Source organism: Hydra viridissima, unplaced genomic scaffold (genome assembly GCF_058129835.1).
Source record: "Hydra viridissima isolate aposymbiotic clone 2 unplaced genomic scaffold, HvirCarnegie_v1 scaffold_6, whole genome shotgun sequence".
Taxonomy (NCBI): domain Eukaryota; kingdom Metazoa; phylum Cnidaria; class Hydrozoa; order Anthoathecata; family Hydridae; genus Hydra; species Hydra viridissima.
Genome location: NW_028324305.1, coordinates 7,137,715 through 7,149,083, shown reverse-complemented (window position 1 = coordinate 7,149,083; position 11,369 = coordinate 7,137,715). Strand labels below are relative to the sequence as shown.

Sequence of the window (11,369 nt, the reverse complement as noted above, 5' to 3'; positions counted from 1 at the left end):
TTGAGAGCCTGTTGGACTCATATTAGACATTGGGCTTCAATATGTCATTGAAGCTACACTTTCTACACAGTCATCTGGACTTCTTCCCTTCCAACTATGCGGACGTGAGCGACGAACATGGTGAAGGTTTTCATCAGGTAACGGCTGAGATGGAAAAGCGGTACCAGGGTCGATGGAGCACCTTAATGATGGCAGATTACTGTTAGACAGTAGCAAGAGAATTTAAGATCTAATGTACACTCACAGATTCGGGGTGTTTTTAAACTGAGTGTCCACCATTAGCTCGCGTATTTGTGGATCTATAAATACACCTGCCTTGGTTTTCTCCAGTCTTAACTTAGGGAACTTGGAAATCAAATACTTAAATGCTGCATCATCTCGATTGAGGGCCTTTACACAATTTTTCATCAGGCCGAGTTTTACATGTAGAGGTGGCAGGAGAAAAATACGGTTCAAACTGATTGTGTCTGCTGCAAAATATACTTATTCTAAAATCATCTTGAAGTAGATTCCTTGTGGCAATATGGATCCCAAAAGCTCAGCCTTGCTCTTAGATAGTCCTAAATCTCGAACCAGATCATTAAGTTTATTTTGGGAGATTTGATGAGGATCATCGTCAACTGCAGTAGGTAGAAATTTTACATCTTCCAAAGTTAATGGCTCTGATGCTTCTACGTTATCATTGGCATCATCACCATCATCATCATCATCATCATCATCATCATCATCATCATCATCATCATCATCATCATCATCATCATCATCATCATCATCATCATCATCATCATCATCATCATCATCATCATCATCATCATCATCACTAAGTTCAGTCGGTATGTTCGTAGGTGAGTCTGGCACAGGAAGACCTTCATCGTGGGGCACTGGTCTCAAGGCACTAGGAATATTTGGATATTTTATTGATTGTGTCTTCTTCTTTGTGATGCCATGATCTATGGAGGGTACTATGCAAAAATAACAATTGGTAACATGATCAGTTGGTTCCCTCTAAATCATGGGTACAGCAAATGGCATGGTTGGTCTTTTGCCATGTAACCAGTTAGAAAGCCCTGCACTACAAGAAGTACAACAAATTTGAGGAACCCAGGGTTGTTCTTGATCTCCCAACTTACAACCAAAGTACTAATGGTAAGCTTTCTTGATCACTGGTGTAATAGTACGTTTCTGTGAAACCAATTTCACTTTGCCACAGATATAACAGAACTAATCCGGATTATTGACACACTTTCCTGGCATGTTTGATTAAAATTAATTAAATGATATCACTATATTTTGTAATAAAATCTGAAATAAACAGATGAACAATTAAATTGCTTGAGAAACATGAAACAAAGAACACGATTAAAGAAGTCAACACATTCAATGAAAAACCATGAAGTCAATAAACAAGAACTGTAGCGATAACTTTGAAACTAGAGCTAAACAAAATTTTTCAATATCATATTAGTATTCAGCACCCTTGAATTAGTATATTTCAGCTATTTTTGTTTTCGTTATAATTTCTCTATTGACCAATGTTATCGGACCGGAAAATTAAAAAAACTACCGGACTATTGATTTCGGATTAGGAACTTGAGCTACCGGGCTATCGCAAATCAGACCAAAAAAAAAAGTAGCAGTTGCGCAACTCTGATCTTACTATATAATTCATGAGACGGTTTGTTACTATCAAATGTAAATTATCTTTTTTTTAAACTAGGTCAAATGGTATCTTTATTTAACTGGAATTGTTCTTATTTCAATGATTCTGATAAAAACTGGCATTATGGAAAGCTCTTTCTATACCCAGAAGGTTTGATTTTCATTGAACCAAAATCAAATCATAGTATGCAATTACCATTTAACTTAATTCGTGGTATCAAGAAAGGAATGTCAAGCTATATATACAGCTGTTTATTGATTGAGTTAAAGCTCAGTTGTCTATACTTTTCATCATTCAATAACAGGGATAATGTTTTCAACATAATTATGCATTTTTGGAATTATCTTCTCGAAACTGATGACTCAAAGTTGCAGCATATTTTGTAAGAACATTAGTTATTTAAAATGTTGATATTTTACTTGAGATGTTGATATATATATATATATATATATATATATATATATATATATATATATATATATATATATATATATATATATATATATATATATATATATATATATATATATATATATATATATATATGTATATATATGGATTATTCCATATGAAATCACCTAGTTTTTCAAAAGTGCCCCAGGGTACCACCTCCAATTTACTTCAAATTTTGACCACCCACAGCTTTTGTGGAAAAAACATGATCATGAAAATTTCAGCTTGATTCACCTGACCTTTCAAAAGTTATAATTGAATCAATATAGATCGAAACCGGCAAAATTTAAGTATCTGGAGCTTACCGTAGATTTTTTTGATTTTTGACAGATTATAACTTTTTAAATAAAACAGATGATTACTTGAAAGTTTCTATGGTAATAGTTTATTACCCAAATTATCTATTTTTGCAGGTGTTTTGGACTGGTTTTAAACAATTTTTGAGTTCTTGTACCTCAAAGTTGCTAATTAACTCAATATTAGACAAAGTTTTGGAAACTTTAATGCGCTACAGTTCAATACCAACAGACAAGCTGTGCCAATTTTTAGTCACTTTTGTGTACTTAGAGTAACCACTTGCAGAAAAATTTAAAATTATTTAGCACTTGCAGCAGCCTGTTAAAATATCACTTTTTTCAAAAAATACAATAAATTACATTCACTTCGTAGGCATAGAAAGTAGTGTAGACAGTTAAAATAAGTTATGAAACTTTTTAATGGCAAGGTTCCATATATAGACAATCACCAAAAAAAATTTAAAGACCTATACTCTATCTTATGACATAATTTTAGCATGCTTTTTTAGTTTAAAAGGATACCCAATAGCACAAGTTATATTATGTTTCAAAAAAAAAAAAAATCAAAATCAAAAATGCTGAAAGTAGAAGTGTATATACACATGAAACACAAGTACACTAATTTCTTTATCTCTGATTTATAATACTCATGATACTGTCATAATCATTATTAGCAAGTTTTTAGTTATGAGCACTTCTACCCTTAATGGCTGGAGCAATTATTTGACATATTACTTTGTTAAATGGAACCCAACACTGACTTGATCGTGCATCATTAGTCCATTTTAAATTTAATTTGTTTATATGCATAAATTTTACATTAATATCTTGGTTTTCATTACAAATCTCAAGCACAAGCCCTATGTATCATTCATCATCGTAAAAACATGCAATGTATTTACCAGGTTGAAAGTTTGAAGGTTTTTTTTTTGCAAAGTTAATATTCAGCAAATGTGTATCAAAAAAAGTATTGGTAGAGATTCTCCGTAAAAATAATTTGTCTCCACCTGGAACAAAACTGTGATAGCTTCTTGTGCCTGGGATTGTGCTCATCTCTTCATATCGTTTCTTTAGGTTAAAATAAGTTTCATGGTTATTGATATCATCACTTGAAATGTAAAATATGTTAACACCTTTAATGTTTTTTTCAGCCCATATAAACAGTTCATTTGGTGTAAGAATCTGGTTTGCATTTGGTGCTTAGACTTGCTTTTGCTGCTTCTCTTATTATAGTTCCTCCTATTCCATCACATGGACTTTTGCCATGGGATGTAGCAAAGAAGTGATGCTCAGCATTTATATTGTGATCTTCAAGATGGTACATTAAGTTTAACAGACATTTGTAATTTTTATACTGTGATACAGCACCATCACTGAAGTATTTTACTTTATTGATTGTGGGTAGTTTGATTTTGATCATTGGTAGTAACTTTGTGAGAAAACAATGAACTGTTGTTTGGTCATGGCGAAGATGGTCAGATATTGTACAATAGCATTTGCATTTGATTTGATTTTTTTCATCTTTGTAATAAACAGCAAATGGATGTAAGGTAGCTTAATCGGCTTGCCAGTAAAACCCTTGTACAACATCTTTCACAAGAAAACTATAGTTCTCTGCAAAATCCATAAGAATAAGACAAGTGTGTTGATCTAATGTTTTTTTTGCCTCTGATAAGTAGGCGGATTGTGCTTCTTTGATAAAGTGGTGATGAGAAAGGTCATACAAAGTTTCACTTAGAGTTTCAATAAACTCAATAATGCTTGTTTGGACTGTGACAAATGCAGTTTAATCAGTTGACACCCATTGTTTGTATGTGATCTGATTGTCAAAATCAAAATCATTATTTTCAAACACATTTTCCAAGTAAGTCTTCAAATTTACTTTAACGGGGCAGTTAGAACATAGATGAAACATGCAGCTTCGACTATCTATATTACAAACACATACTTTCATCAAATCTTTGTAATATGTTAAATGGCCCTTAGGTAAAGCAGCTCACATCAATTTAACATTTTGATGATAAGAACATACGCAAACTGAGTAACTTCCTCTACTATCAACTGTGATGCACCACTTCGGCCTTAGTTCGCAGAACTTGCTGAATCCAACTTTGTGTGTAGGGTATAGCTTTTTAAACTCAAGATAAAGTTCTTTTAATCGAACTAATATTAAGCGTTTTTGTTTATGATTTTTGCATTATTTATACGCACTGAAACAAAGTCTTTTTTTCCTGGACATTGTCTTGTAAACTCTTCAGATTCATAAATTTCAATAACTTTTTGTTTAACAATATCTTCCAATGGCTGTCCTATTTTAGCCTCAGGTTTAGCAAGTATTCCTTTTTCATTTTTCAACTTTCGAGCTTTCTTAGCAAGATGTTCTGAAACTGAAAATGTTTTGCAAGTTTTTTCAATTGACCAACTATCAGGAGTTAGTGTTAGTAGTTGAACCTTTTCTTCCTTCAAATTTATTTTCATTTTGTTTTTATTGCATCTAACAGTTTGTCTAAATCATTACATTTTATACATTTTAGCTCTTTTTCCGATTCTATATCTTTTGGGTCTATATTAAATGCTGACGCTACTAGGTTTGTCATACTTGTTGCAATTTTTTTAACCTTTTGTCTTCCATATCCTAATTTGTCGCGCCTACTTACATTTTTGAGTGGAGATGTTTCCAATAAAGACACACTTATTAAGAACTGTCTTATCAAGGTCTGAACAACTAAAATCTTCTTCAGCAGCTTTATCTTGACTAACTTCTGTAAATTTTTCAAGTTTGAATTCATTCAAACAGTTAGTACAAACTTTTTGACCAGGTTTGATCCTAAGCTGATTTGCTATTGATATGTTGACTTGACACAATCCCTTGATAATTTTTTTCTTGTGGACTTTAAATGGATCACAACAGTATTTTTAAAGTGCTTCATATCTAGAAATATAGGCTTTTTCATGATGAAAACATATCTCCTCATTTGGTTCAAAAGTGTATCCTATCCTTTGAATTAAAACTTCAATATCAGTATCTTTTAGTACTATTCTTCCTACTATTCTACAATATGACATTTTATCACAATCTTCATTTAAAACTCTTCCCACACAACATTTCTCTGACATTTTTAACTAATCTAAAAGTATTAAAATTGAGGGTTAATAATAACCTTGTTATATTTTTCCAGTAATAAAATCAGTAAAAATGAACTCTCAAGTACAAATGTGATTAAAACTGTCTAAAATGCAACCAATAAACTATTTATGCATATAACTATTTCTGCGTACACAAAACTTTTTAGTTTTTGGTTCTTGCAGTAATAAAAACTAAAATAATAAAATCCAAAAAATACTGTGCAGATTTAGATTTTACTACAAACTCTTGAAGTAAATTATATCATTATAATTATATTACATGTATAAAATTAAACAAATATATATCAAAAAATCATATCAAATAATTTAAGACACTGATAACGTTATTTTACAGAAAACTGATTGTATTTATTCAGGGAAAAATCAAAATTATACACCTAAGTCATAGGGCTACAATCATGTCATAAGATAGAGTATAGGTCTTTAAATTTTTTTTGGTGACTGTCTATATACGGAACCTTGCCATTAAAAAGTTTCATAATTTGTTTTAACTGTCCACACTACTTTCTATGCCTACGAAGTGAATGTAATTTATTGTATTTTTTGAAAAAAGTGATATTTTAACAGGCTGCTGCAAGTGCTAAAACAAATTTCAATACATAATTTTAAATTTTTCTGCAAGTGGTTACTCTAAGTACACAAAAGTGACTAAAAATTGGCACAGCTTGTCTGTTGGTATTGAACTGTAGCGCATTAAAGTTTTCAAAACTTTGTCTAATATTGAGTTAATTAGCAACTTTGAGGTACAAGAACTCAAAAATTGTTTAAAACCAGTCCAAAACACCTGGAAAATAGATAATTTGGGTGATAAACTATTACCATAGAAACTTTCAAGTGATCATCTGTTTTATTTAAAAAGTTATAATCTGTCAAAAATCAAAAAAATCTACGGTAAGCTCCAGATACTTAAATTTTGCCGGTTTCGGTCTATATTGATTCAATTATAACTTTTGAACGGTGAATCAAGCTGAAATTTTGAGGTTTGTATTTTTTTCATAAATACTGTGGGTTTTCAAAATTTGAAGCAAATTTGAGGTGGTACCTGGGGACCATTAGGTGATTTGATATGGAATGACCCATATATATATATATATATATATATATATATATATATATATATATATATATATATATATATATATATATATATATATATATAAACACACACATAATATTTAGGGGTGGCCCTTTGGTATTGCACAATATTATTGTTTTTGGTTTGATTGTGTGCTCATATGTAAAAGTTAGCATTTAATTTATTTATACCTAAGCATTGTATTACAATATATGTTTATTGAAATACTAATGCAATCAAAGTAGTTGGCAGTGGTTTTGCAGCAGATAACAATCAACAGATAACAAAGCACTTACGATGATACCAAATAACAAAGCACTCAAAATGATACCAGATGACAAAGCACTCTCAATTATATCAGATGATAGAACATTTCTTCTCTCTCAGAGGCAGAAATGTTAATCAGGTTCTATTGAGGTATTGGACAAGGTGGAAAAAAAAAAAAAGCAGCAGTAGGAAGCAAAAGTAAGAATAAATTGCATGAAGATTTAGAAACCTGTTTGAGCCAACTTATTCCTCATCTGTTTTTTCATCAAGTGATGCAAAAGAAACAGATGATATAGATGAAGAGAAGAAAATTTCCAGCAAAAAGTAGCTGCACCAAAAAAGACCCAAGTTAATGTACTTTCTCCCAGACTAACATCTGCTTAAAGCAGGATAATGACCTTAAGAAATGTAACTTATGTTCTTAATAAGGTGATATCCAGCCTAGGATATAATGAGAGTACATTGAATATCAATCAGAACTCACCATAGCCACCAGGTTTGGTAATCTATGATAAGAATTAGTTAACAACTGTGTCATTAGCTGTCCATAAGGATGGTAAACTGATGAAATGTTTAACAACTCATGAAGACTGTTTCCCAGTCTTTACATAAGGTTTGGAGTCTGGCAGTTGTTGGGTGTTTCAAAATTTTGATCAGAACCAGCACCAGGTGAAGCATAACTATCTGTTTTGATACAAAAGCTTCTAATACTGGTCATTGCTCTGGTACATGTTCATTGATTGAACTAAAACTGAATAAAAAACTTCTTTATCTGGTATGTTGCCACAGACTATGGAACTAGTCATTGGGGCTGCATTTAAAAAGCTTGAGTTTAATTTAAAGGTAAACAGCTAAGAGCAGTGAGTATTTTGAGCTTTCAGTTGTTTCTTGAAGATGTTCCTACTTCTGGAATTAGTCTTTAAGCCTTCATTGCCATACATCAGACACAAAGTTAGTTATGCAATTGAGATATGGCACATAATCTGTATTCAGTTCAAGATAACTGCTTTGGAAGAAAAAGATGTTTGTGATCTTGCCACTTTTTTTGTTATCATACATCTAAGTACTTTGATTACTGCATCACTTGCTTTTAAGGTCCTGATATATCCACATAAAGTGATTTTAGCTACTTCAAGCAATAAGCTTGAGCTTCACTTATATATTAGAGGAACTAGCTTTGTTAACCCTGTTTGGTACTAGATTCCACATGATTCCAAAAGACTTCCTAAAGCTTAACTTATGGGCCTTGTAGTTGTGAAAAATGGCACTGCTGAGTCTCAAGGTAAAGCAATCAAGGAAACTTTACAAGAGTTGGAGCTTTTTAATTGCTGATAACCTGGCTTTTGGAACCACAGTCACATGTACTGATTGGCTAAAAGGAGTTTGTATCTTAATTGAATGCTGGGTTTTGATCTGGATGACTTGTTGTTATCATATCTATGAATTACATAAAAGATAATACTAAAAAAATTAAAACGCGGTAGAGACAAAATATAGGTAAATATAAATAAATTTTGTAAACTGGTTTTGTACTTATCATATTTTTGAAAAGTTTTTTGAAATGTATTTCAATCAATTAAAGATCCACCACAATGAAAATTAATGTGAATAAGGAAACTTTTTTACACTTTTAAGCATTTTTTAAATATTCTTACTAGTGCTACAAAAGAATTAAATTACTACAAGAGAATTAAATGAAGAATTACAAAAGATACAAAGATTAAATGGTGAATTATTGCAATTGGAAACATATTCTTTAAAGGATGTTGTGTTATAATAACCTGAAAAGATTTGACTAGGAAAGAAGCAATTCTTTCCTGGAAAAGTAGGTAAATTTTGGTTAGTTTGATTAAACTAGTAAATGTATATAATTCTAATTTCTAATGATAAACTTTTTGATAAAAATTTAGGCTTCTGAATTATTAACATTCCTACAAGTATTTCACACAGTCAGCAATATTATGGTTGGATGGTGAAATAAAAGACTTTTGGTTTAGAGTTCTCATGACTTCAAATCAAATCAGATTTATGGCACAGAAACATACTATTAACATACAAATTTCTTAATCCATAATTCAGTAGTATATGTCCTAATATCATATCATTGTGCGAGGGAAAACTGATTTATGAAATAGTTTCATTTACTTTGTGGTTTATTAAAGCTTCTAGCCTTGTAATAGCACCTTAGTAATCTGAATTTTTTCTAAAACCTGCAAGGTTGTGCTAAAATCACTTAGAAAACACATATAATATTTAAATGAAAGATTTGTTGTTATGTGGTTTGCTGGTAACTGTCTACCTGTAGATGAATTACATCAATTAGTTCTTAAATTGGCTCAAACACTGATGCCAAACAGTTATAAAATAGAAAAAGTAAATTCTGGAATTGTTATCGCACTAAAATAAAATAAAGAAATCTCATTTTGCTTATATTTTTGGACTGCTGGGACCAATCATTGGATTTTTTTTGTTTGCTTTTTGTAATTGTTATATAATATGATTAAGTTATTTTTTTTTAGTATATATCAAGTAAAATAAGTTAAATATGAAAAAATTGTTATTTTAACTAAAAGTCTTTCTTTACTTTTGTTGCACAGGTTATACAGGGCAACCTTCTAAAAAACCCCTTCATTTTCGCTTCGATTTCCCTTCCTTTTCCCTTCCTCTTCCCTTCCTCTTCCCTTTCTCTTCCCTTTCTCTTCCCTTCCTCTTCCCTTCCTCTTCCCTTCCTCTTCCCTTCCTCTTCCCTTCCTCTTCCCTTCCTCTTCCCTTCCTCTTCCCTTCCTCTTCCCTTCCTCTTCCCTTCCTCTTCCCTTCCTCTTCCCTTCCTTTTCCCTTCCTCTTCCCTTTTTCTTCTCTTCCTCTTCCCTTCCTGTTCCCTTCCTTTTTCTTTCCCTATTCTCTTTGTAGGTGTTTCTGAATAGGAATTAGTCTTGTCTCTTCTCCATCTCGTAGGCTTAGTATGTATTTAAAAACCGCAATATTTATACCTCCATTTTAGGCAAAAGCCTGGTGATGAGTTATTGAAAATTGCACTTAACATGCAGTCTACTCTTAGCAATGCTGCTGTTTCTCTTCACAATCAAGGGAAACAACTAAATCAAACAACTGAACGACTAAATCATATGCATAATGATCTTGCAGTATCAACGCGTGTAACTAATGATCTTGAATCTTGGTTTGGTGCTTTGAGATTTAAAGAAAGCTTTGTTGAAAAAAAAATTATTTCTCCAAGAAACGATGGTTTAGTGTGTTATGCTGAGAAACATGTATTCAAAGTTCTTATAGGCAAGAATCCTCAAGAAAGTCACTTTCCTGGGTGTCTGGTGTTTGTTGATAAAAATCTTGAGGTCAAAAACGAAAAATCTGATATATTATTTTCCAGCTCAGTTAGTTCTATATCTCAAATAAATATTCACTCTCCGTATGACGCCACATTTGTTAAGCATTTGCTTGGTAAACCTGACCAAAAAGTTCATTTAGTTTCATCGTCATTTCCGGGCATTATTTGTATGCTAGAAAAAAGTTATCTTTATCCTACAAAATATGATGACCCTAAACCTGCTGATTCTTCTGGTCCTAATGAAGAAGATATCAGGGAACTGTTATTGCAGTTTTCTAGTTTAAAGAGTGAGTAACTTTTTTTTTTTTCTGGTACTGGGAGTAATTTTTGAAGTGTTTGTTAAAGTGATGTTAAGGTGTTGCATGCTAGTTTTACGCATTGTTTATATAATTGGAATGTTAAATGATAAAGTATGAAATAATGTCGTAAATCACCATCTCTGACCAGTTTGATGATTATGTATATGGTCATCAATTGATCGGTACTGAAAAATCATATTGTCCTTGGAGAAAAACGTGGAAGAATTACTTTTGTTCAAAGTTGTTTTTTGAAAAGCATTTTAGTTTTATTAAATTATTTCACTGTAGTGTTATGTCACATTAAAAAATAACATTTTTTTTGCATAAAAATTATATTGCTTTTCATTTTTTCTTTAGAGGATCAATACAAAGTTGAACGTGAAAATATAGATGATACTGGCCTGCAACTATCTTCTATTTTAACCAGTGTTAAATCAATGGCAGTGGAAATTTCATTAGAACAGGATGCTCAACTAAAACAAGTTGATGCAATTGCAGCGTCTGTTGATAAAGCTAGTTGCATTGTTAAAAATAATGAGTGGAAAGTTAAAAAAATGACTTAGAGCTTCTGAAAAAGTTCTAAGACCTTCTTAAAAACAATTTTTATAGCAAATTGTACAAGAGTTTAAAATAATTGTTTAAAAGTAATTTTTAAGAAATTAAATCTGTAATATAAACATTTTTTTCTAAATCATGACAGAAATTATGATGCATAGTTTGTTTGCTATGACGGAATAAATACTTTTTTTTAATCAGGTTTTTGTTTTTAATTCACGCTAACAAAAAAACGAGCATTACATAAAAGTCTCGTCATTGGGTTGGTAAAAAA

General features: G+C 31.4%; 1 protein-coding gene and 2 pseudogenes across 4 annotated transcripts; 2 read left to right on the top strand and 1 right to left on the bottom strand.

Annotated features, from left to right (window-relative positions):
* The first annotated feature begins 1,616 nt into the window (after positions 1-1,616).
* On the top strand, positions 1,617-11,295 carry LOC145190225 (synaptosomal-associated protein 47-like). Of its 3 annotated transcripts, none has more exons than XM_090090547.1 (4): positions 6,810-8,395; positions 8,557-8,625; positions 9,900-10,528; positions 10,898-11,295. In XM_090090547.1, the coding sequence occupies exons 3-4, from the start codon at positions 9,940-9,942 to the stop codon at positions 11,101-11,103; spliced, it is 795 nt and encodes a 264-aa protein (XP_089946673.1). In that variant the 5' UTR covers positions 6,810-8,395; positions 8,557-8,625; positions 9,900-9,939; the 3' UTR covers positions 11,104-11,295. The 3 variants fall into 3 exon arrangements, with proteins under 3 accessions (XP_089946672.1, XP_089946673.1, XP_089946675.1); XM_090090549.1 differs by having other exon boundaries at positions 8,557-8,723; XM_090090546.1 differs by lacking the exons at positions 6,810-8,395; positions 8,557-8,625 and adding an exon at positions 1,617-2,042.
* On the bottom strand, positions 4,579-5,646 carry LOC149886814 (uncharacterized; annotated as a pseudogene).
* On the top strand, positions 8,623-9,893 carry LOC149886813 (uncharacterized; annotated as a pseudogene). Its single transcript, XR_016453359.1, has 2 exons — positions 8,623-8,727; positions 8,809-9,893. The product of XR_016453359.1 is annotated as an uncharacterized LOC149886813 (transcript).
* Positions 11,296-11,369: the final 74 nt, after the last annotated feature.